This window comes from Cherax quadricarinatus, chromosome 47 (assembly GCF_038502225.1).
Source record: "Cherax quadricarinatus isolate ZL_2023a chromosome 47, ASM3850222v1, whole genome shotgun sequence".
NCBI classification, from domain to species: domain Eukaryota; kingdom Metazoa; phylum Arthropoda; class Malacostraca; order Decapoda; family Parastacidae; genus Cherax; species Cherax quadricarinatus.
In genome coordinates, this window is record NC_091338.1 from 1,014,074 (window position 1) to 1,041,573 (window position 27,500).

Here is a 27,500-nt window from a genome sequence, read left to right on the forward strand (position 1 = left end):
CAATTAGTAAGAACTCATTTAAAATTAAGTCGTTTCCAAAATTTTCTCTTATACGTTTAAAGATATATTTTTTTCATTAATGTTAATGTAACATTTTTTAATTTTGCACCAAAAGAAACTTAGAAAACTTACCTAACCATGTTATAACAAGAGCAATTTATTTTAGCCTAACCCAACTAAATGTATTTTAGATTTGTTTACAGTAATTTAATACTAAACAAACACAATGAAATATATTTTTCTCGTTAGGTTCAGAATGACTTTAGCGAAATTATTGCATACACAAATTTTCGCTTGTCCTATATGGCAAGATGAGCGTTGCTATTTAAGCCAAGATCGCAAGTCCTGCCAATTCGGCACGACATATATATGTATATACATATATATATATATATATATATATATATATATATATATATATATATATATATATATATATATATATATATATATATATATATATATATATATATATACATATATATATATATATATATATATATATATATATATATATATATATATATATATATATATATATATATATATATATATACATTTATATACACATATGGGGATCTCAGCAGTGTGAGAGGACGTCTTATCAGTCGTAATGGGACGGCTCACGAAGCCTCCACCGCTCCTTGCGGGGAATGATCCTGTGGGTTTACCGCTCCATAATACAGTGCGTCAGGTGTATAATAAGAGAAGGGAGCGGTGACATAAATCAGGTGTGGTGTTGGCGATATTTCCAACACTGGAGCGCACAACTTCTTAATCCCAAGCTGCTTCACGAATTTCCATTTCTTGAGCCTCACGGTTCATACCCCGAGGAAAAGTGAAGGTTGGTCTGGGCGCTTGTGGTGAGACCGTGGTCCAGTGAGACCGTCTCTTTATGTATATATATGTATATGCATGTATATATATATATATATATATATATATATATATATATATATATATATATATATATATATATATATATATATATATATATATATATATATATATATATATATATATATATATATATATATATATATATATGGATATTTTTTGTGGAGGTTGGGTGAGTTGGAGTATGTGCATACATCTCCATAAATCGTCAAGTTGGTAAATGTGGCTGGCTGTAAATTGCATAGAAAGTCTGCATATTTATATCTTTCCTACCCAATTTGGGAGTCCGGAGCTAACGTGAAGTAACTGATTTGACGACCCTCCGTTGTGACGACCCTCTGTTGTGACGACCCTCTGTTGTGACGACCCTCTGTTGGGACCACCCTCTGTTGTGACGACCCTCTGTTGTGACGACCCTCTGTTGTGACGACCCTCTGTTGTGATGACCCTCTGTTATGACCACCCTCTGTTGTGACCACCCCTTGTTGTTACGAACGATGGAAGTGTCATGTAGAACGACGAAAGTGTCAGGTATAATGACGGAAGTGTAAGGTAGAGCGACGAAAGTGTCAGGTAGAACGACGGAAGTGTCAGGTAGAACGACGGAAGTGCCAGGTAGAACGACGGAAGTGTCAGGTAGAACGACGGAAGTGTCAGGTAGAACGACGAAAGTGTCAGGTAGAACGACGGAAGTGCCAGGTAGAACGACGGAAGTGTCAGGTAGAACGACGGAAGTGTCAGGTAGAACGACGGAAGTGTCAGGTAGAACGACGGAAGTGTCAGGTAGAGCGACGAAAGTGTCAGGTAGAACGACGGAAGTGTCAGGTAGAACGACGGAAGTGTCAGGTAGAACGACGGAAGTGTCAGGTAGAACGACGGAAGTGTCAGGTAGAACGACGGAAGTGCCAGGTAGAACGACGGAAGTGTCAGGTAGAACGACGGAAGTGTCAGGTAGAACGACGGAAGTGTCAGGTAGAACGACGGAAGTGTCAGGTAGAACGACGGAAGTGTCAGGTAGAACGGTGAAAAAGTGTAGAATGATAAAAGTGTGACGTGGTATGAGAACGATGAAAGTGTCAGGTGGAACGTTCAGTGTCAGGCGGAACGTTCAGTGTCATGCGGAACGTTCAATATCAAACGGAACGTTCAGTGTCATGCGGAACGTTCAATGTCAGGCGGAACGCTCAGTGTCATGTGGAACGTTAAATATTAGGGTGAACGTTCAGTAGCTCTATACAAACTGACAGTCATGGAGAGAGCAAGTAGAGAGGGAAATGGGAGGGTGGGCGTTAGGGAGGAGGAATGGGGAGGTAGGGAATGAGGGAAGGTGGGAGGGAAGGAGGGAGGGCGGGAGGGAGAGAGAGATGGAGGAGGGGGAAAAGGTGGGCGGCTCTCAATTTTTATTTCGTGGACAACGAAAAACGATTTTACAAAGTTTGGTTATTACGTTGTGTTAAGTGTCGACTTCTGGCATTGATGGCAGACACGTGGGACACTGCCTGCCTTCCTAACGTGTTGTTAGAGGCACCAGGGAAGGTACTTAGGATGTCAGAGTCATCAGGGGAAGGTACCTACCTTCCTAACATGTCAGAATCATCAGGGGAAGGTACCTACCTTCCTAACATGTTAGAGGCACCAGGGGAAGGTACCTATCTTCCTAACATGTTAGAGGAACCAGGAAAAGGTACCAATCTTCTCAACGTGTTGTTAGAGGTTCTAGCGAACATTAACTCTTTCAATGTGATAATTCTGCTTATCTGCACACCTTAAAATAATTACATTCTTAATATTTCGTTAGTCTTGAAAAATCTAAGCCAGCAGGTGTTAGTGTGATCTGGTCACAAGCCAGTGGTTGTTAGTGTGATCTGATCCTAAGCCAGTGCCTGTTAGTGTGACCTAGTACCAAGCCAGTGGTTGTTAGTGTCACCTAGTACCAAGCCAGTGTCTGTTAGTGTGACCTGTTACCAAGTCAGTAAGTGTTAGTGTGACCTGGTCCTTTACTCCTGGTAACCGTGAAATCTTCGACAAAATGTAGTTGATCTCAGTGTATAACACTCCAGGTGAATAACAGTTATTCGTCTACCAGTGAAGGCTCGTGCATTCCCTCAATGTCCAAAGTTCAACTGAATTTCTAAAATTCAGGCCGCGTGTCTCTTGTGATTAGTTGACGGAGTATCGAGCCTTCACTGCTCCCACATGCAGTAAATAAACCAATACGATGAATATTAGTGGACAGGAAAGTTGCTCTTGGGAACTTTTGGTTTGTTTAAACCCTTCTCGGTCATGTATTTGTCCAGTCTATTTTAAAGCTACACTAAACCTACTTGGTAGTTTGTTCCAGTCATCGACTACTATACTGCCCAACCAGTACTTTCCTACATCTAGGAAAGTACAACTTGGACTGACTCCTGCCGCTGTCTTACTGCCTTGCCTCGACTACTATACAGCCCAGCCAATACTTTCCTTTATCTAGGAAAGTACTTGTGGCTGATTCCTGTCGCTGGCTTACTGCCTCGCCTCGACTATTTTCCTACGTCTACGAAAGTACAATTTGGGACTGAGTTTTGCCCCTGGCTTACTGCCGTTGTATCACTTGAGATACATTGGAAAGTAGTGTGACACATGTATTAGGCGGCACTCAGTGAGTAGGTTGGAGTGACAGGGAGAGTCAGTGAGGTAAGGTGTGTGATTCTCATTACCTGACTTGAAGACGAGTCAACATGCTGAGGCTTCACTGCTTTCAGCTTCCTCTCGTGAGACACAATGAACGAGAAAGTTTTTTGCTGCAAAATACGGAAGCGAGTCTGTTGGTGAGTGTCTACGTGAGTCTGTTGGTGAGTGTCTACGTGAGTCTGTTGGTGAGTGTCTACGTGAGTCTGTTGGTGAGTGTCTACGTGAGTCTGTTGGTGAGTGTCTACGTGAGTCTGTTGGTGAGTGTCTACGTGAGTCTGTTGGTGAGTGTCTACGTGAGTCTGTTGGTGAGTGTCTACGTGAGTCTGTTGGTGAGTGTCTACGTGAGTCTGTTGGTGAGTGTCTACGTGAGTCTGTTGGTGAGTGTCTACGTGAGTCTGTTGGTGAGTGTCTACGTGAGTCTGTTGGTGAGTGTCTACGTGAGTCTGTTGGTGAGTGTCTACGTGAGTCTGTTGGTGAGTGTCTACGTGAGTCTGTTGGTGAGTGTCTACGTGAGTCTGTTGGTGAGTGACACCGTGAATCAGGTGGTGAGTAAGTTGGTCTGGTATCATGGTGAATCAAGATTTGCGTTATCAACAACTTCAAGGCAAACAAATTGTCTTTGTGCTGGTCAAGGGTCTCGTCATCCAAGTAAATGAAGCTACATCCCTCTTCCTCGGATCAAACCTGATAACCTTTTATTTCCCAAATGAATTGCGACTCCCAGGGGTTTACCTCAACCCAATGAATATAGTATAATACTAATAATAAAGAGAATATTAATAACAATAATAATAATAATAATAATAATAATAATAATAATAATAATAATAATAATAATAATCAAGGAAAATTAATCTATAATATGAACAAAGACTCACGGAAGGAACAGCTTGTTCCTTCCGTGAGTCTTTGTCCACATTACGTGAGTCTTTGTCCACATTACGTGAGTCTTTGTTCACATTACGTGAGTCTTTGTTCACATTACGTGAGTCTTTGTTCACATTACGTGAGTCCTTGTTCTTCCATCAAAGTGAAGTTAGGCTCCTGACTGTCATCATCCCATCAGTGTCGACCATGGGAAGCTACACTCAGACACGACTCGGAAACACAAGACACACACAGGATGTCATATATAAATCTCAGCGAGGACTGCCAGGAGTCAACCGTATGTAAGGTGTCCTGTCTGTCAGAGTTTTGTTGTTTTAGCCTTAAGTTCTCTACTCCTTCCTGGTTTCCTTCCGTGCCTTTTCTCCGTCCACAAAGCTTGCGTCCGTCCTTCCACTCCATCCACTAAGCTTGCGTCCATCCCTCAGTTTCTTCCTCTAAGCCTTTGTCCGTTCTTTCATCTCGTAATTCTTTTTCTTCCTCCTCCGTCTTCCTTCTTCCCTCCCTCTTTTTCTTACCTTCTTCCTAGTCTCCCATCTGCACGCACATTCAATTTCTTTGCAGTACCTGCCACTTACTTTCCGGGTGGCGTCCCGTCCAATACTTCCCTTGTCTCACCACTCTGTCACACCCACCACCACCCACAATATAGGCCCGCCCATCCCCGCCTATCCAGGCCACCACCACGCCTTGCCCCGCCCACCCTAACCAATACCCCCTCACAACTACCATCCCGCCCATCCAAATAGCCACCCTTCACTAACCCTCTCCCCCCACCCACAACTTCCACCCCACACTCTACTCCCCCTCACTCTCTTCCCCTGGCCTGCCAACAACTATAATTTAAACACAATAAATGTGCAGTGGAAAGATGTTTATAGCCAGGCGGCCACTTTAAGAGCAGCTGGAGCCACTTTAGAGATGGTATAAGCGAGCAGCATTATCTTGTACTTGTCTCGCCTCTCACAACTTACCACTTTCTGGATAAAAAGGAGTCTCACTTGAGATATCACCTGCTGTTTATAAGGGACATAAAATAAGTAAGTAATAAGTGTCACAAGATGTATGATAATGCGTCAGGGTCCGCCTCTTACCTTGCTAAACTGAATGGATATTTTATACATATTCTCACCTATTGAAAGGTGATCAATTATTCCTGCTGTTGTTGTTGTTAAGTAACAAAGAGAATCATTGAATTTTAATGTCATATTAGCTGCCCTCAACCACCTTCCTCACACTCCACTGAGTGTCCTCACACTCCACTGAGTGTCCTCACACTCCACTGAGTGTCCTCACCCTGCACTGACTGTTCTCACACTCCACTGACTGTCCTCACACTCCACTGAGTGTCCTCACCCTCCACTGAGTGTCCTCACACTCCACTGACTGTCCTCACCCTGCACTGACTGTTCTCACACTCCACTGACTGTCCTCACCCTCCACTGAGTGTCCTCACACTCCACTGACTGTCCTCACCCTGCACTGACTGTTCTCACACTCCACTGACTGTCCTCACCCTCCACTGAGTGTCCTCACACTCCACTGACTGTCCTCACCCTGCACTGACTGTTCTCACACTCCACTGACTGTCCTCACCCTCCACTGAGTGTCCTCACACTCCACTGACTGTCCTCACCCTGCACTGACTGTTCTCACACTCCACTGACTGTCCTCACCCTCCACTGAGTGTCCTCACCCTCCACTGAGTGTCCTCACCCTCCACTGAGTGTCCTTACATTCCACTAACTGTCCTCACACTCCACTGACTGTCCTCACCCTCCACTGACTGTTCTCACACTCCACTGACTGTCCTCACCCTCCACTGACTGTTCTCACACTCCACTGACTGTCCTCACCCTCCACTGACTGTCCTCACCCTCCACTGAGTGTCCTCACCCTCCACTGAGTGTCTTCACCCTCCACTGAGTGTCCTCACCCTCCACTGAGTATTCTCACCCTCCACTGAGTGTCCTCACTCTCCACTGAGTGTCCTCATACTCCACTGAGTGTCCTCACACTCCACTGACTGTCCTCACCCTCCACTGAGTGTCCTCACCCTCCACTGAGTGTCCTCACACTCCACTGACTGTCCTCACCCTCCACTGAGTGTCCTCACCCTCCACTGAGTGTCCTCACCCTCCACTGACTGTCCTCACCCTCCACTGAGTGTCCTCACCCTCCACTGACTGTCCTCACCCTCCACTGAGTGTCCTCACCCTCCACTGAGTGTCTTCACCCTCCACTGAGTGTCCTCACCCTCCACTGAGTATTCTCACCCTCCACTGAGTGTCCTCACTCTCCACTGAGTGTCCTCATACTCCACTGAGTGTCCTCACACTCCACTGACTGTCCTCACCCTCCACTGAGTGTCCTCACCCTCCACTGAGTGTCCTCACACTCCACTGACTGTTCTCACCCTCCACTGAGTGTCCTCACACTCCACTGACTGTCCTCACCCTCCACTGAGTGTCCTCACACTCCACTGAGTGTCCTCACACTCCATTGAGTGTCCTCACACTCCACTGACTGTCCTCACACTCTACTGAGTGTCCTCATACTCCACTGACTGTCCTCACCCTCCACTGACTGTTCTCACACTCCACTGACTGTCCTCACCCTCCACTGAGTGTCCTCACCCTCCACTGAGTGTCCTCACACTCCACTGAGTGTTCCCACCCTCTACTGACTGTCCTCACACTCCACTGACTATCCTTACCCTCCACTGAGTGTCCTCACCCTCCACTGAGTGTCCTCACCTTCCACTGACTGTCCTCATATTCCACTGAGTGTCCTCACCCTCCACTGAGTGTCCTCACCCTCCACTGAGTGTCCTCACCCTCCACTGACTGTCCTCACACTTCACTGACTGTCCTCACCCTCCACTGACTGTCCTCACACTCCACTGAGTGTCCTCACCCTCCACTGAGTGTCCTCACCCTCCATTGACTGTCCTCACACTCCACTGACTGTCCTCACCCTCCACTGAGTGTCCTCACCCTCCACTGAGTGTCCTCACCCTCCACTGAGTGTCCTCACACTCCACTGACTGTCCTCACCCTAAACTGAGTGTCCTCACCCTCCACTGACTGTCCTCACCCTCCACTGACTGTCCTCACACTCCACTGAGTGACTGTCCTCACACTCCACTGAGTGACTGTCCTCACACTCCACTGAGTGACTGTCCTCACGCTCCACTGAGTGACTGTCCTCACACTCCACTGAGTGAGTGTCCTCACACTCCATTGAGTGACTGTCCTCACACTCCACTGAGTAAATAACAAAAAGGCACTCCACTGACTGTCCTCACACTCCACTGACTATCCTCACCCTCCACTGAGTGTCCTCACCCTCCACTGAGTGTCCTCACCTTCCACTGACTGTCCTCATACTCCACTGAGTGTCCTCACCCTCCACTGAGTGTCCTCACCCTCCACTGAGTGTCCTCACCCTCCACTGACTGTCCTCACACTTCACTGCCTGTCATCACCCTCCACTGACTGTCCTCACACTCCACTGAGTGACTGTCCTCACACTCCACTGAGTGACTGTCCTCACACTCCACTGAGTGACTGTCCTCACACTCTACTGAGTGACTGTCCTCACACTCCACTGAGTGACTGTCCTCACACTCCACTGAGTGACTGTCCTCACACTCTACTGAGTGACTGTCCTCACACTCTACTGAGTGACTGTCCTCACACTCCACTGAGTGACTGTCCTCACCCTCCACTGAGTGTCCTCACCCTCCACTGACTGTCCTCACCCTCCACTGACTGTCCTCACACTCCACTGAGTGACTGTCCTCACACTCCACTGAGTGACTGTCCTCACACTCCACTGAGTGACTGTCCTCACACTCTACTGAGTGACTGTCCTCACACTCCACTGAGTGACTGTCCTCACACTCTACTGAGTGACTGTCCTCACACTCCACTGAGTGACTGTCCTCACACTCCACTGAGTGACTGTCCTCACACTCCACTGAGTGACTGTCCTCACACTCCACTGAGTGACTGTCCTCACACTCCACTCAGTGTTCACAATATTGGAGAGAGATTTTAAAAGAGCGCCAGAAATTATTTTGTATTAAGTTTAATGTTGTCAACATTGATGCGGGAGACCAGTAATGTTGTCAACATTGATGGGGGAGATCAGTAATGTTGTCAACATTGATGGGGGAGACCAGTAATGTTGTCAACATTGATGGGGGAGACCAGTAATGTTGTCAACATTGATGGGGAGACCAGTAATGTTGTCAACATTGATGGGAGAGACCAGTAATGTTGTCAACATTAATGGGGGAGACCAGTAATGTTGTCAACATTGATGGGGGAGACCAGTAATGTTGTCAACATTGATGGGGGAGACCAGTAATGTTGTGAACATTAATTGGGGAGACCAGTAATGTTGTCAACATTGATGGGGGAGACCAGTAATGTTGTCAACATTGATGGGGGGACCAGTAATGTTGTCAGCATTGATGGGGGAGACCAGTAATGTTGTCAACATTGATGGGGGAGACCAGTAATGTTGTCAACATTGATGGGGGGACCAGTAATGTTGTCAGCATTGATGGGGGAGACCAGTAATGTTGTCAACATTGATGGGGGAGACCAGTAATGTTGTCAACATTGATGGGGGAGACCAGTAATGTTGTCAACATTGATGGGGGGACCAGTAATGTTGTCAACATTGATGGGGGAGACCAGTAATGTTGTGAACATTAATTGGGGAGACCAGTAATGTTGTCAACATTGATGGGGGAGACCAGTAATGTTGTCAACATTGATGGGGGAGACCAGTAATGTTGTCAACATTGATGGGGGAGATCAGTGATATTATCAACATTGATGGGGAGACCAGTAATGTTGTCAACATTGATGGGGGAGACCAGTAATGTTGTCAACATTGATGGGGGAGACCAGTAATGTTGTCAACATTGATGGGGGAGACCAGTAATGTTGTCAACATTGATGGGGGAGATCAGTGATATTATCAACATTGATGGGGAGACCAGTAATGTTGTCAACATTGATGGGGGAGACCAGTAATGTTGTCAACATTGATGGGGGAGACCAGTAATGTTGTCAACATTGATGGGGGAGACCAGTAATGTTGTCAACATTGATGGGGGAGACCAGTATTCCCCAGTATAAGAACACTTAACTAAACCGTAGTCCAGGGATCAAAAATACTTTCGTTGTCTATATATTTTCAGTCCTGGATTAATATATTGTTTTTAATATGCCTAAGCTTTCCCATACATATACCAGCGTTATTTAGCACAAGGACACACACGAGAGAACATACAGAAAAGACAGACAGCAGGAGGATTGGAAGTCTGCACCGAGGCTTTCTACAGACAACTACGTACTTCTGTCTAGGTTAAGAACTTTCGCGTATTATCTAGGTGTTGAAAGCAAGGGTTGCCAAACACAAGAGCAGCTCTGCGTTTACATATCGTGATCACAGCTAACAAGCTGACAAATACAAATGCACAGATTGCTGTAGTTGGACTCTCTGAACCAGACACGACACAGTGTGTGATGAACCAGACACGACAATGTGTGTGTGATGAACCAGGCACGACACTGTGTGTGATGAACCAGGCACGACAATGTGTGTGATGAACCAGGCACGACACTGTGTGTGATGAACCAGGCACGACAATGTGTGTGATTGAACCAGGCACGAGAATGTGTGATTGAACCAGGCACGAGAATGTGTGATTGAACCAAGCACGAGAATGTGTGATTGAACCAAGCACGAGAATGTGTGATTGAACCAAGCACGAGAATGTGTGATTGAACCAAGCACGAGAATGTGTGATTGAACCAAGCACGAGAATGTGTGATTGAACCAAGCACAAGAATGCGTGATTGAACCAAGCACGAGAATGTGTGATTGAACCAAGCACAAGAATGCGTGATTGAACCAAGCACAAGAATGTGTGATTGAACCTAGCACAAGAATGTGTGACTGAACCAAGCACAAGAATGTGTGATTGAACCAAGCACGAGGATGTACGATGGGACAACATTGGTCCTGTGCTCCCTGCAGAGACCACGTATATAGAGCCTGACAGCAAGTGGGTATATGGTCCTCCTCTTTCCAGAGAAATTTTTTGAGTTCTGACATGAACTTCATATTCCCACGAGTGCCAATACAGATCTCAGATTTCGGAAAAATTATTTAGAATACATGAATTAATACATTTAATGAAATATAGAGAATTTTCTTCAATATTTTTGTTATTTGTATTGAATAATTTAATGACCTTGTATTTTTAGTTTTAATGCGAACGTTGTATGTGTAGGAGTGGGCGTAGGTGTGGATATATAGGTGTACGGGTTTGGGGTTGGGGCTGTGAGGGACTGGGACTATAAGGGGTGGGGCTGTGTGGCTTCTGATACAGAAACAGTATCAGGCTACACTGTTTACTCTACACAACCAGACTTGAGGTAAAGGCATCGTTGCACTTAGCTTCACTCTGATAGCCTTAATGGTCACCTCGATGATAAGAGATTACACCCGGACGAGTGGCAGATATGATCAATGTCCTTATCAGCTGAGATAACTGAAAGCTCCCACAATCTCAGTCGAGCTCCCGACCAAGTCTTTCTGTTTGTAAATGTTGAATCATTTGGTCACATCCCAGGAAGGATGCAGGAAAGGGTGACATTCAATGGGCCATTTCCCGAAGGAATCAAGGGGAAAAAATGGGACATTTCCGGCAGGGATGCAGGGGATGGTAGTCCATGGTGGACCTCCTCTGGAAGGGTACACGGTACAGGGGTGACCCTGTAGATGTTGTCATCAGAATGATATAAGCTGCTTCGCCACAAATTAGCGAAACTGTTGACATAGTGGTTTATGGAGCTATCACCTAAAACACGTCATTTAAGCTGGCGGAAATTGCTCTCGTCTCCCGTCCACTCTACCCTTACCCCCCCTACCCTTCACCATCGTCTGAACCCACTAGGTGAGGGGTAGGAGAGGTAGGCAGTGTAGAGCTCAGGAAGTAGCTGGGAGAGGTAGGCAGTGTATATCTCAGCAGGTGGCTGGGAGAGGTGGACAGTTGGTACCTTTCTCTACCACATGGCATGATGCACAACACCAAGCAGATGACGTGACATAGTTACCAGATAAAACGACTTGCATTGTGTGACCGCGAGGAAAGTTCTAAGGGAGGCCGTGAGGGAGACTGTGAGGGAAGCTGTAAAGAAGGCTGTGAGGGAGGCTGTAAAGAAGGCTGTGAGGGAGGCTGTAAAGAAGGCTGTGAGGGAGGCTGATAGCATGATATCTTACGACATCCTGCCCTCATACTCATTCCTGACTCATCTTGGTCTGCCAGCTTCATGACTCACTCTCGCCAGAACTTCCAACTCTCCATTCTGTGGCTAAATTATTTTTCCCTTGGTAGGTCGTCTTGTCATTATTTATGGTGTTTCCTTTCTTTCCTCATTTTTTTACCTCTACGAAAATTTGTATGTGTTGTTACAGTAATACTGGAGACTCTGACTGGTCGATACTTTAAAAAAATGACTTTATTTCATTATGTGTGTGAATGAAAAAAATTTCCTGTACGAAGGGTTGCATAAAAGACTTCTTCCTCCCTGCAGTGTTGCAACCTCCCTTCCTGCAGTGTTTCAACCTCCCTTCCTGCAGTGTTGCACCCTCCCTTCCTGCAGTGTTGCACCCTCCCTTTCTGCAGTGCTGCACCCTCCCTCCCTGCAGTGCTGCAACCCCCTTTCCTGTATTGTTGAAACCTCTCTCTCTCTCTGCAGTGTTGCAACCTTCATCCATATATTGTTGCAACCTCTCTCCCTGAAGTGTTGCAGCCTCCATCCCAGCATAGTTGCAGGCCGGGCCTCGAGGCAGCCTCCAGCACCCACTATGAATATTAATATATGACAGAGGTGGCCTTAGATGTAGGCTGACCACCCACGCTTATTACACAAACAAGTACACTTATATTAGTGCAACAACATGGGGGATACCAGCTTAAAATTACTCAGGTGGTGTGTAAGGAAACGAGTTTGGTTAGGATGGTCGTATGCTTGACCCCTAGGGGGCCATGACCCTTAGAGAGGTCAATATGGTTTAATTCAGTGTAGAGAAGAGCAGGTGCAATTCCTTGAATGAAGAATCCTGAGTTCACCAATCCTTCGCCAGTCCTTCACCAGTCGTTCACCAGTTCTTCACCAGTCCTTCGCCAGTTCTTCACAAGTCCTTCACAAGTCCTTCACTAGTACTTTACAAGTCCTTCACAAGTCCTTCAGTCATTCATCCTTCGAGAGAAAGAAGGCAATTGGTGGCCTCCCCCTCCCTCATCTTTCTTGAAGGACGAATGGGTGAAGCATGTAAAGAATGTTGAGATGTGAGAGGGCAGGGTTGTGGAGGGGGAAGACAGGGCAGAGCAGGGCAGGGCAGGGAAGGGCAGGGCAGGGCAGGACAGGGCAGGGCAGGGCAGGGCAGGGCAAGGCAGGGCAGGGCAGGAAATGGTTAGGGAGGTGGAGAGAGGCACACACACATGTACACAGAGAGGTGTTTTGTATCTCATTGTATATGCACTGAAAGTTTAGTTTCAATTCTATTTTAGGGATTAAAGTATTCTTGACTAGTGGTGTTCAGGTGACACGCAGCCTTAATGACCAATGAGGAGAGTTGATAGACCTTAAAACAACTAACCTGGGAGGAAGAGGACGATTACTGGGAAGTGGGAGTAAAGCAGGTGGCTGACTGCTAGCAGGAAGGGAAATGTCGCAGAGAATTAAGGAACAGTAAAACACATCCAGTAGTGGTCCAGTGCTTGCAACACAGTAGTGGACCAGTGCTTGCAACACAGTAGTGGACCAGTGCTTGCAACACAGTAGTGGACCAGTGCTTGCAACACAGTAGTGGGCCAGTGCTTGCAACAAAGTAGTGGACCAGTGCTTGCAACACAGTAGTGGACCAGTGCTTGCAACACAGTAGTGGTCCAGTGCTTGCAACACAGTAGTGGACCAGTGCTTGCAACACAGTAGTGGACCAGTGCTTGCAACAAAGTAGTGGACCAGTGCTTACAACACAGTAGTGGACCAGTGCTTGCAACACAGTAGTGGACCAGTGCTTGCAACACAGTAGTGGACCAGTGCTTGCAACAAAGTAGTGGACCAGTGCTTGCAACACAGTAGTGGACCAGTGCTTGCAACACAGTAGTGGACCAGTGCTTGCAACACAGTAGTGGTCCAGTGCTTGCAACACAGTAGTGGACCAGTGCTTGCAACACAGTAGTGGACCAGTGCTTGCAACACAGTAGTGGACCAGTGCTTGCAACACAGTAGTGGACCAGTGCTTGCAACACAGTAGTGGACCAGTGCTTGCAACACAGTAGTGGACCAGTGCTTGCAACACAGTAGTGGACCAGTGCTTGCAACACAGTAGAGGTCCAGTGCTTGCAACACAGTAGTGGACCAATGCTTCCAACGCAGTAGTGGACCAGTGCTTGCAACACAGTAGTGGTCCAGTGCTTGCAACACAGTAGTGGACCAGTGCTTGCAACACAGTAGTGGACCAATGCTTCCAACGCAGTAGTGGACCAGTGCTTGCAACACAGTAGTGGACCAATGCTTCCAACGCAGTAGTGGACCAGTGCTTGCAACACAGTAGTGGACCAATGCTTCCAACGCAGTAGTGGACCAGTGCTTGCAACACAGTAGTGGACCAATGCTTCCAACGCAGTAGTGGACCAGGGCTTGCAACACAGTAGTGGTCCAGTGCTTGCAACACAGTAGTGGACCAGTGCTTGCAACACAGTAGTGGACCAATGCTTGCAACACAGTAGTGGACCAGTGCTTGCAACACAGTAGTGGACCAATGCTTCCAACGCAGTAGTGGACCAGTGCTTGCAACACAGTAGTGGACCAATGCTTGCAACGCAGTAGTGGACCAGGGCTTGCAACACAGTAGTGGACCAGTGCTTGTAACACAGTAGTGGACCAGTGCTTGTAACACAGTAGTGGACCAATGCTTGCAACGCAGTAGTGGACCAGGGCTTGCAACACAGTAGTGGACCAGTGCTTGTAACACAGTAGTGGACCAGGGCTTGCAACACAGTAGTGGACCAATGCTTCCAACACAGTAGTGGACCAATGCTTGCAACACAGTAGTGGACCAATGCTTGCAACACAGTAGTGGACCAGTGCTTGCAACACAGTAGTGGACCAATGCTTGCAACACAGTAGTGGACCAGTGCTTGCAACACAGTAGTGGACCAATGCTTGCAACACAGTAGTGGACCAGTGCTTGCAACACAGTAGTGGACCAATGCTTGCAACACAGTAGTGGACCAGTGCTTGAACACAGTAGTGGACCAGTGCTTGCAACACAGTAGTGGACCACTGCTTGCAACACAGTAGTGGACCAGTGCTTGCAACACAGTAGTGGACCAATGCTTGCAACACAGTAGTGGACCAATGCTTGCAACACAGTAGTAGACCAATGCTTGCAACACAGTAGTGGACCAGTGTTTGTAACACAGTAGTGGACCAGTGCTTGCAACACAGTAGTGGACCAGTGCTTGCAACACAGTAGTGGACCAGTGCTTGCAACACAGTAGTGGACCAGTGCTTGCAACACAGTAGTGGACCAGTGCTTGCAACACAGTAGTGGACCAGTGCTTGCAACACAGTAGTGGACCAGTGCTTGTAACACAGTAGTGGACCAGTGCTTGCAACACAGTAGTGGACCAGTGCTTGTAACACAGTAGTGGACCAGTGCTTGCAACACAGTAGTGGACCAATGCTTGCAACACAGTAGTGGACCAATGCTTGCAACACAGTAGTGGACCAGTGCTTGCAACACAGTAGTGGACCAGTGCTTGCAACACAGTAGTGGACCAGTGCTTGCAACACAGTAGTGGACCAGTGCTTGCAACACAGTAGTGGACCAATGCTTGCAACACAGTAGTGGACCAGTGCTTGTAACACAGTAGTGGACCAGTGCTTGCAACACAGTAGTGGACCAATGCTTGCAACACAGTAGTGGACCAATGCTTGCAAGACAGTAGTGGACCAGTGCTTGCAACACAGTAGTGGACCAGTGCTTGCAACACAGTAGTGGACCAGTGCTTGCAACACAGTAGTGGACCAGTGCTTGCAACGCAGTAGTGGACCAGTGCTTGCAACACACGCTGGCTGTGTCACTTCTCACTGCTACTGCTCTCTCTCCGATTATTCTATTCCTGAATTTACTAATAATTTCTCTAAAGTTTACGAGCATTTACTAATAATTGTTCACTGCGATAGCTCAGCTGGTCGTACGTCAAATTATCAAGTATATTACCACTAAGTAATACAACCAGATGGTAACTTACCTGCAGTTGACTCAGAATTTATGTTTGTTTATAAGAATAACGATGTACTGTGTGTACTTTTTTTTTATATAATTCACAATAATCCTGGGCTTCACAAACGTCTTTAACACGACCTCCAGTTGATTTTTGCTAGATATAAAAATACATATTTTGTAGGATCATTGTTGGACCAAAGAGAATGATGACATTGTATCCTCTGTACCTTCACTCTTGATGTGTTCAGAGTTCTTCCCTTGGCCTTTCAGGTGTTCGGAAACAATTATCATAAAGCCTTTTGTTATTTACATTATACCAAAATTCCACTGTTCTTCGTAGCTCATTTCTAAATCCTAAGAAAAATCATTTCTTAAAGGTGGGAAGATTACGTCTGTGTAATCTTGAACGTGAGTAACTTAAGTATTAAATAATTAAGCTTACATATCTCATATTACTATTGTAATGAAATTAAACGTTAAAACCCCCGAGGATCACGTCTTCTAAACTCCAGCAGAGATGGTGGTCAACACCCGCCAAGAGAAATATTTCCATCTCTCCCGACAAACTCTGACCACCTGGTGGCATACATTACATATACTGGTTATATATGAAGTTAGTTAAGATCTGGTGCCTCCAGCGTTCATTGCTTGCGCTTGAATACAAAAGAAATGTTCTCGTACAAATTATAGTCAGTGAAAGCCCCTGGCATTATCCTTTGTCACAGGATGACTTTGTCACAGGATGTTCTGGTAGGCCAGTGCAGCAGCAGAGACCGTCGCTGTGCTCAGTTGCAGCAGCTTCAGCAGCGTTTTAACAGCAGCAGTGTGGCATGCAAAGAGTACGTAACCTTTATTCGGCGCATGTACACACCCTCATTTACAGGCTATCTCCCCCAACCAGCGAACCAGGTTGCTAAGAGTTGATGATGGGGCCCCGTCGTTCAACTAGTGACCAGGTTCTAGCCAATAAGAAGATGGTTTTGGCAATCGCAGAGGTTATGTGGGTACCGCTCTCCTGTCTGCCCTTGTCATTCCCATTCTAGAGCTGGTTGAAGCACGGTCTGCTATCTTGTGGCTTCTATTTCTGCTTTGCTTACCGTGGAGTACACTATACTTATCTCTGTACATAGTGTACATATTGCTGTTCTAAATTGGTGAAGGATAATATAAGTCTAAACTTTTTCTACTGTGTTTATTTGCTCCCATTACACCCGGGGTAACAGGCCATTTGGAATCCTGGGTTGTAATAAGCAGCAACAGCGGCAGGCGCCGCCACAACAGCACTTTAAATTACCCAATCGTAGTTTTTATCTGTCAGTTTCCTGTCGCTTCGTGAGTTGTCAAATTGGGCGATGATTGACTTGTAAACAGGAAGTTAAGACGTTAATATGCAGCAGTCTGATGGAGTCTGTGGGTGCCATCCCGCTCTAAATGAAGAGTGGAGACCCGCTCGCTGTACCAGGAGGATGCCAAGTAGTGCCGCTGTCATGTGGTACTAACAAGACAGTCAAGTAGTGCCGCTGTCATGTGGTACTAGCAAGACAGTCAAGTAGTACCGCTGTCATGTGGTACTAGCAAGACAGTCAAGTAGTACCGCTGTCATGTGGTACTAGTAAGACAGTCAAGTAGTGCCGCTGTCATGTGGTACTAGCAAGACTTCAAGTAGTGCCGCTGTCATGTGGTACTAGCAAGACAGTCAAGTAGTGCCGCTGTCATGTGGTACTAGCAAGACAGTCAAGTAGTACCGCTGTCATGTGGTACTAGCAAGACAGTCAAGTAGTACCGCTGTCATGTGGTACTAGCAAGACAGTCAAGTAGTACCGCTGTCATGTGGTACTAGCAAGACAGTCAAGTAGTGCCGCTGTCATGTGGTACTAGCAAGACAGTCAAGTAGTGCCGCTGTCATGTGGTACTAGCAAGACAGTCAAGTAGTACCGCTGTCATGTGGTACTAGCAAGACAGTCAAGTAGTACCGCTGTCATGTGGTACTAGCAAGACAGTCAAGTAGTACCGCTGTCATGTGGTACTAGCAAGACAGTCAAGTAGTACCGCTGTCATGTGGTACTAGCAAGACAGTCAAGTAGTACCGCTGTCATGTGGTACTAGCAAGACAGTCAAGTAGTACCGCTGTCATGTGGTACTAGCAAGACAGTCAAGTAGTGCCGCTGTCATGTGGTACTAGCAAGACAGTCAAGTAGTGCCGCTGTCATGTGGTACTAGCAAGACAGTCAAGTAGTACCGCTGTCATGTAGTACTAGCAAGACAGTCAAGTAGTACAGCTGTCATGTGGTACTAGCAAGACAGTCAAGTAGTACCGCTGTCATGTGGTACTAGCAAGACAGTCAAGTAGTACCGCTGTCATATGGTACTAGCAAGACAGTCAAGTAGTGCCGCTGTCATGTGGTACTAGCAAGACAGTCAAGTAGTGCCGCTGTCATGTGGTACTAGCAAGACAGTCAAGTAGTGCCGCTGTCATGTGGTACTAGCAAGACAGTCAAGTAGTGCCGCTGTCATGTGGTACTAGCAAGACAGTCAAGTAGTACCGCTGTCATGTAGTACTAGCAAGACAGTCAAGTAGTACAGCTGTCATGTGGTACTAGCAAGACAGTCAAGTAGTACCGCTGTCATGTGGTACTAGCAAGACAGTCAAGTAGTACCGCTGTCATATGGTACTAGCAAGACAGTCAAGTAGTGCCGCTGTCATGTGGTACTAGCAAGACAGTCAAGTAGTGCCGCTGTCATGTGGTACTAGCAAGACAGTCAAGTAGTACCGCTGTCATGTGGTACTAGCAAGACAGTCAAGTAGTACCGCTGTCATGTGGTACTAGCAAGACAGTCAAGTAGTACCGCTGTCATGTGGTACTAGCAAGACAGTCAAGTAGTGCCGCTGTCATGTGGTACTAGCAAGACAGACAAGTAGTGCCGCTGTCATGTGGTACTAGCAAGACAGTCAAGTAGTACCGCTGTCATGTGGTACTAGCAAGACAGTCAAGTAGTGCCGCTGTCATGTGGTACTAGCAAGACAGTCAAGTAGTACCGCTGTCATGTGGTACTAGCAAGACAGTCAAGTAGTGCCGCTGTCATGTGGTACTAGCAAGACAGTCAAGTAGTGCCGCTGTCATGTGGTACTAGCATGACAGTCAAGTAGTACCGCTGTCATGTGGTACTAGCAAGACAGTCAAGTAGTGCCGCTGTCATGTGGTACTAGCAAGACAGTCAAGTAGTGCCGCTGTCATGTGGTACTAGCAAGACAGTCAAGTAGTACCGCTGTCATGTGGTACTAGCAAGACAGTCAAGTAGTACCGCTGTCATGTGGTACTAGCAAGACAGTCAAGTAGTGCCGCTGTCATGTGGTACTAGCAAGACAGTCAAGTAGTGCCGCTGTCATGTGGTACTAGCAAGACAGTCAAGTAGTGCCGCTGTCATGTAGTACTAGCAAGACAGTCAAGTAGTACCGCTGTCATGTGGTACTAGCAAGACAGTCAAGTAGTACCGCTGTCATGTGGTACTAGCAAGACAGTCAAGTAGTACCGCTGTCATGTGGTACTAGCAAGACAGTCAAGTAGTGCCGCTGTCATGTGGTACTAGCAAGACAGTCAAGTAGTGCCGCTGTCATGTGGTACTAGCAAGACAGTCAAGTAGTACCGCTGTCATGTGGTACTAGCAAGACAGTCAAGTAGTGCCGCTGTCATGTGGTACTAGCAAGACAGTCAAGTAGTACCGCTGTCATGTGGTACTAGCAAGACAGTCAAGTAGTGCCGCTGTCATGTGGTACTAGCAAGACAGTCAAGTAGTGCCGCTGTCATGTGGTACTAGCAAGACAGTCAAGTAGTACCGCTGTCATGTGGTACTAGCAAGACAGTCAAGTAGTACCGCTGTCATGTGGTACTAGCAAGACAGTCAAGTAGTGCCGCTGTCATGTGGTACTAGCAAGACAGTCAAGTAGTGCCGCTGTCATGTGGTACTAGCAAGACAGTCAAGTAGTACCGCTGTCATGTGGTACTAGCAAGACAGTCAAGTAGTGCCGCTGTCATGTGGTACTAGCAAGACAGTCAAGTAGTGCCGCTGTCATGTGGTACTAGCAAGACAGTCAAGTAGTACCGCTGTCATGTGGTACTAGCAAGACAGTCAAGTAGTGCCACTGTCATGTGGTACTAGCAAGACAGTCAAGTAGTGCCGCTGTCATGTGGTACTAGCAAGACAGTCAAGTAGTACCGCTGTCATGTGGTACTAGCAAGACAGTCAAGTAGTGCCGCTGTCATGTGGTACTAGCAAGACAGTCAAGTAGTGCCACTGTCATGTGGTACTAGCAAGACAGTCAAGTAGTGCCGCTGTCATGTGGTACTAGCAAGACAGTCAAGTAGTGCCGCTGTCATGTGGTACTAGCAAGACAGTCAAGTAGTGCCGCTGTCATGTGGTACTAGCAAGACAGTCAAGTAGTGCCGCTGTCATGTGGTACTAGCAAGACAGTCAAGTAGTACCGCTGTCATGTGGTACTAGCAAGACAGTCAAGTAGTGCCGCTGTCATGTGGTACTAGCAAGACAGTCAAGTAGTGCCACTGTCATGTGGTACTAGCAAGACAGTCAAGTAGTACCGCTGTCATGTGGTACTAGCAAGACAGTCAAGTAGTGCCGCTGTCATGTGGTACTAGCAAGACAGTCAAGTAGTACAGCTGTCATGTGGTACTAGCAAGACAGTCAAGTAGTGCCGCTGTCATGTGGTACTAGCAAGACAGTCAAGTAGTGCCACTGTCATGTGGTACTAGCAAGACAGTCAAGTAGTGCCACTGTCATGTGGTACTAGCAAGACAGTCAAGTAGTACCGCTGTCATGTGGTACTAGCAAGACAGTCAAGTAGTGCCACTGTCATGTGGTACTAGCAAGACAGTCAAGTAGTGCCACTGTCATGTTTTATGCTACATAACATTAAGAATAAAGGAGAGTAACAAACAACAATTATAACTAACTTTTCAAGCTAAAATGTAAACAATTCTATATAGCAGTATTTTATTGATCTCAGCTAGGCCTGTATACCTGTATACCTGTATACCTGTATACCTGTGTACCTGTGTACCTGTATACCTGTGTACCTGTGTACCTGTGTACCTGTATACCTGTATACCTGTATACCTGTATACCTGTATACCTGTGTACCTGTATACCTGTGTACCTGTATACCTGTATACCTGTATACCTGTGTACCTGTATACCTGTATACCTGTATACCTGTATACCTGTATACCTGTGTACCTGTATACCTGTATACCTGTATACCTGTATACCTGTATACCTGTGTACCTGTGTATCTGTATACCTGTATACCTTGTATAACTGTATACCTGTATACCTTGTATACCTGTATACCTGTATACCTGTATACCTTGTATACCTGTATACCTGTATACCTGTATACCTGTATATCTTGTATACCTTTATACCTGTATACCTTGTATACCTGTATACCTGTATACCTGTATACCTGTATACCTTGTATACCTGTATACCTTGTATACCTGTATACCTATATACCTTGTATACCTGTATACCTGCATACCTGTATACCTGTATACCTGTATACCTGTATACCTGTATACCTGTATACCTTGTACATGTACCTGTAGAAATAAAAATATTATTTTTATTATTATTATTATTATTATTATTATTATTATTGTTGTTGTTGTTGTTGTTGTTATTATCATTATTATTATTATTATTATTATTATTATTATTATTATTATTATTATTATTATTATTATTATTATTATTATTATTTTTATCATTATCATTATTATTACTATTATTAGTGTTGCTATTATTATTATTATTATTATTATTATTATTATTATTATTATTATTATTATTATTATTATTATCATTATCATTATTATTACTATTATTATTATTATTATTATTATTATTATTATTATTATTATTATTATTATTATTATTATTATTATTATTATTATTATTATTATTATTATTATTTTTATTATTATTGTTATTATTATTATAAGAACTCTTGCTCGGACTGAGTACCGGAGATTTCACCTTATGTGGAGACTTGTGATGATTCACGGACTGTGATTTTGAACGATGTCTTAATTTGAGCCATGAATAAGTAATCTTAACTTTTGTTATTATATGATTATGACGCCTATAATGATAATAATAGAACTGATATTAATAAAGATAACCGAACCACAGTAATAAAGAATAAGTTACGGTAAAATGGCTGCAACAATTCACAATTTAACCCACAAATTGGAACCTTGAAAATAAATCTTTGACGATGTCCTGCCGAAACATCGTCTGTTTATCTCAAATTTGTTGTAAGTTCTTTCTGAATCAGTAATGATATTAACACCTTACTGACACGTGTGTCTACCTAGAGTAAAATATATTTCTTATGTTCTTAAATAACTCAATGGGTTTAGGAACTATCTCTGTGGACCTCACAACTCTGATCTGTGTGGTAGCAACACTAATGTATTGTTTCGTTCCAGGAACATGAAGGAGGTGACTAGCAAGCCACAACGACTGGTTAATGTGTCGTCTGGTCATGAAGTGTACGACACTCTCCACACTCGCGCCCAAGTGGTAAGTGTTCCCTGAGTTGTCTGATCTCCTTACCTCAGGAGTGGGTAAGACGCCCTCCATACTCACGCCCAGGCGAGAAGTGGTTCTGCTGTGTTGAGTAAATTGGAGAAAATTCTTTATCCAGATAGTGAATAAGGTTCAAAGGTTCTCTCAAGATGTTGGTGGTTCATATTTCTCTCCGGCTGAACATTCTATTAGGCATCAATCGCATTTGTTTTGACATTCTATATTTTTCGTATCTTTCCCGTGGGTATAGCAGATTCTAAAAGCGTGTATTATGCAGTGTTCCTTACATAAGATTTTTTATTAAGACTGTTAATATGTAGTAAACTGATTCAGCTTGTAGCACCTGCCATCTGTCATTGGTTCATTAGAAAATATTTTTTTCCAGTCTTAGAGGTGGTAAGATTTCGTTAAGACACAGGACAAGTGTTTCCTGACGTGAGTCTTGGTCATATGATGACCCCCTACTTGAGCTTTTGGTCATCTTGCCGAGGCCTTGCGCTGGCTTGCCTGTTCACCACTTTAAAAACTGCGTGTGATAGGTGGAAAGCACCAGCTGATTAGATGGAGCCAAACACTATACACAGTTTCAGGCGTAGATATGACTGAAGCCTCAGAGCCTGAGAGCAGTTGCATGTCTTGATGTCAACACATATATTTCATGGAACACTTTTTGAATCCCATCCCTGCGTTCTACCAGTGTATTTATGCAAATATTTCAGTTTCTTTACTCAACTTTTGTCGTGATTTAAGTATGGCTGCCATGTTCCAGTATTGTTGTCCGACTTAGTTTACCATTCTTCTGTTCTTTGATAAACTTACTAGAGTATTCATTTATATCAAAATTAAGGAAGTTATACTTCTTAGCTCTGGAATTCGTTCACTATACTACAATGACATAAGTTTACACTTACTGTTTAAAACAGAAATCACAATAAAACTAATGACTGCAATTAAGTAAAAATACCACACTGAAAATAGATAATAAAACCTGAACACTTTCATGTGCTTACACACATCTTCAAGCGAATGGGAAGAAGAGGCTAGAGAAGCACATGCTGTATGTATTTTATTTTTTTTTGTCACAAAATTCCTTAAAGACTGCATCTAGACCCAACGTCATTATCTATTTTCAGATGCTCCTAAAATTTCAAGATAGCTAATTTTCATTCTGGTTATTTGGTTGTTGTGTTGCACTCGTGGGTGTTGCTCAGTATATCGGTAAATATTATCATTTATTCAGTCAGACCGAAATATTCGCAAAGGTCTGGCAGTAAAGTTAAATTTGATCCAGAAAGTTTTTTAATCCAACAAGTTTGTGGGTGACGTTGGTGCCTGTGGTATAATGTAAGATGATGTAGGAGACTGAACCTTGAAATAGCACTGATACAATGATGGAAGATAATGTAGGAGACTGAACCTTGAAATAGCACTGATACAATGATGGAAGATAATGTAGGAGGCTGAACCTTGAAATAGCACTGATACAATGATGGAAGATAATGTAGGAGGCTGAACCTTGAAATAGCACTGATACAATGATGGAAGATAATGTAGGAGACTGAACCTTGAAATAACATTGACATCTGCCAGTGAGTTGAGTGTCAACTACTTGTTACATTGTGTCGTATCTACCTCCACTACTTTTTCACCTTTTCATTTTCTCTTCACTGAGGTTACATATATTTCTGTAACATATTGCAACACTTTAGAAGTTTCCAACACCTCTTGGAGGTGTCTTGTTGCAGCTGGTGATGGACTGTTGATCTATGGCATTACAGCTGGTCTTCCCATCCTCGGATCAAAACTGTCTTCCGTTCCGTAGGTACATCCCTGGGCTTATCCCTTCATGACTGTAATCATTATATCAACATGACCTATTTGTGTACTTTTATTAACTAGTGTTTAGTCTTTGCAATGGTAGTGAAAGAAAGTCGTTTGAAGCGCCTCTGGACATTGTTGATGTGCCTCTGGACATAGTTGATGTGCCTCTGGACATAGCTGATGTGCCTCTGGACGGGTGGGTTTCATTTCTCACCATCAGGCAAAAGAACTAACTCGTACCATTGTTCAGCACGAGTGAGGAAACTAATCTAAACTTAAGATTGGCATTTTACCCACAACTGCTGGAGATGTTGAGATGTTCAGGGTCGTGGACATATTCTCTCCTTCCCTCTCTACCCTGATATATCAGTTATCTCTCGCTCTCCACCAACACAAGACAGGTTCCAATTATAATCGTTGGTTAAGTTGCATTTTATATATGTTCTTCATAGTTGCTTGTCAGTGGAGTTGTAGATGAGCGGAATGAACTTCCAGTAGAGTCGTGGAGGCAAGAGTTTAAGATAATTTGGATGTAGGTTGAAAGATATATGAGTGGATGCGAGCTGGACCCTCCTAGTGTGGGCTAATAGGCCTATTGCAGTGTTCCTTCATTCTACAGTAGATGGGATACATTTACATATTTGACGTTTTCCAAGGCTCTGTTCAAGGTCTATGCCTTGATGTTCTGTTCAAGGGTGGTTCCTTGATGCTCTTTTCGATGGAAGTGTATTGATGCTCTGTTCAGGGGAGGTGTCTTGATGCTCTGTTCAAGGGTAGTACCTTGATGCTGCTGAAGGGCTCTTGAAATAACGAAGATGAGCCACCCTTCCTCTCCGTGCAAATAACTTGGTACTTTTCATGTCACCCGGGTATTGTATCAGCGTTGCCAGTCTAAATGCTTCCCAATAACGAATAACAATGATAAAGTATATTGGTAATAAGCTTATCTATCCCTTCAACGATAGATTATCTACTCGAGCTAATTTTCACAAATTTTGATAAACATCGTGACACTAATAAGACTTCAGCTAACATTATTTACTTGTGTTTTAAATAGTGACATTAGTGTTACAGTTTGTTGTCAGAAGGTAATACAGTCATCAGACTGGTGTTGCAATGTTTGCCTACGCAACATATGCAACACTAGTGCCTCATCACGCAACATATGGCGCTCCGCTGGCACTCTAAGGCTCATTCCTAGCACTCTAATTGCCAGAATGCCTTCCAGCGGCACCATTATCACTGCCTTGACTACTATTTGTGTTCTTATTCCCTGATACCTTCACATTCTCACCCTTCTAGCACCCCAGTCAGGTCCTGTTCTCGACCATCTAGCACCCCAGTCAGGTCCTGTTCTCGACCACCTAGCACCCCAGTCAGGTCCTGTTCTCGACCACCTAGCACCCCAGTCAGGTCCTGTTCTCGACCACCTAGCACCCCAGTCAGGTCCTGTTCTCGACCACCTAGCACCCCAGTCAGGTCCTGTTCTCGACCACCTAGCACCCCAGTCAGGTCCTGTTCTCGACCACCTAGCACCCCAGTCAGGTCCTGTTCTCGACCACCTAGCACCCCATTCAGGTCCTGTTCTCGACCACCTAGCACCCCACTCAGGTCCTGTTCTCGATCTTTTAGCACCCCACTCAAGTCCTGTTCTAGACCTGAACGGGGTGTTAGGTGAGAGGGGTGCTAGACCTTTTAGCACCCCACTCACTTATTGTTCTCACCCTTCTAGCACCCCACTCAGGTCCTTTTCTAGACCTTCTTGTACCCCACTCACGCACTCACCAGTCTTGGCACTCTCCAGTAGACAGGTGCTGTGAAGAACTCATTCGTTACGGAATAAGCTTTTGTGATAAGTGTCTACACAGAGGGAGGGAGAGCGATACGCTGTCTCACTGTCATCTTTTCTTGACAGTCGTTGTAAGTGAACCATTGTGATGAAGACAACTGTTTTGACTGCCACAACAACAACTACAATAACATCATTAAAACAAGAAAAGCTGAAGAATAAATATCAGGAATATTCATAGGTCTGTCGCTCTCTCTTTCTCTCTCTCTCTCTCTCTCTCTCTCTCTCTCTCTCTCTCTCTCTCTCTCTCTCTCTCTCTCTCTCTCTCTCTCTCTCTCTCTCTCTCTCTCTCTCTCTCTCTCTCTCTCTCTCTCTCTCTCTCTCTCTCTCTCTCTCTCTCTCTCCCTCCCTCTCTCTCTCTCTCTCTCTCTCTCTCTCTCTCTCTCTCTCTTTCAACCTCTTTTACAAGTTTTATCAAACAGTATTAGCTATTAACTACTTTGTAGTATACTGTAGGGTCGTGAGGGTGTGGCTCTGTAGGTGTGTGAGAGTGTGGCACTGTAGGTGTGTGAGGGTGTGGCACTGTACGTGTGTGAGAGTGTGGCTCTGTGCGTTTGTGAGGATGTGGCAACTGTAGGTGTGTGAGAGTGTGACACTGTAGGTATGTGAGTTTATGGCACTGTAGGTGTGTGAGAGTGTGGCACTGTAGGTATGTGAGGGTGTGGCACTGTAGGTGTGTGAGGGAGTGGCACTGTACGTGTATGAGGGTGTGGCACTGTATGTGTGTGAGGGTGTGGCACTGTAGGTATGGGATTGTGTGGCACTGTAGGTGTGTGAGGGTGTGGCACTGTAGGTGTGTGAGGGTGTGGTACTATAGGTATGTGAGAGTGTGGCACTGTAGGTGTGTGAGGGTGTGGCACTGCTAGGACAGTGCTATGTAAAAGGGGGGAACATTGTTTTGGATGTTAGCCAGGCAGCCTCACCGTGCCTACCACCTCTACTATCCACCCTGCCAACCACCATCTCTAACCACCATCGCTACCAACCACCACCACCACCACCACCACCACCACCACCACCAACACCACCACCACCACCACCACCACCACCACCACCACCACTACCACCACCACCATTGCCATATACACAAGGTATTTTGATACCAAAAGTGTGAGGCATTGTTTCGGATTTTTACATAATTAATATAAAGGGTTTTAAAAAGTTCCTTATGTATTATCACTGTGCATTCTCGGTAATTTATTCAAAAAAACTATATTGGATATTTAATATCTGAAATGGTTACGACAAATTAAGTTAAGAGGTTGATTGTCGTAATAAGAAGTCTTTCTGGGGTTGTAAAGAACCACCAAGTTTAAGGTAAGATTCCCACGGGTTGGGAGGGTACCTTTAAAGAGACGGGGTACCTTTAAAGAGACAGGGTACCTTTAAAGAGACAGGGTACCTTTAAAGAGACGGGGTACCTTTAAAGAGACGGGGT

General features: G+C 45.1%; 1 protein-coding gene across 4 annotated transcripts in view; it reads left to right on the top strand.

Moving 5' to 3' along the window:
• The window catches only part of Nos (Nitric oxide synthase), a 192,190-nt gene that overhangs the window by 75,108 nt on the left and 89,582 nt on the right, over positions 1-27,500 (top strand). For all 4 annotated transcript variants that reach the window (XM_070094652.1, XM_070094650.1, XM_070094651.1 and 1 more), the window contains exon 2: positions 22,293-22,386. In XM_070094652.1, the coding sequence (XP_069950753.1) occupies positions 22,297-22,386 (90 nt within the window). In that variant the 5' untranslated portion in view covers positions 22,293-22,296. The remainder of the gene's footprint in view (positions 1-22,292; positions 22,387-27,500) is intronic.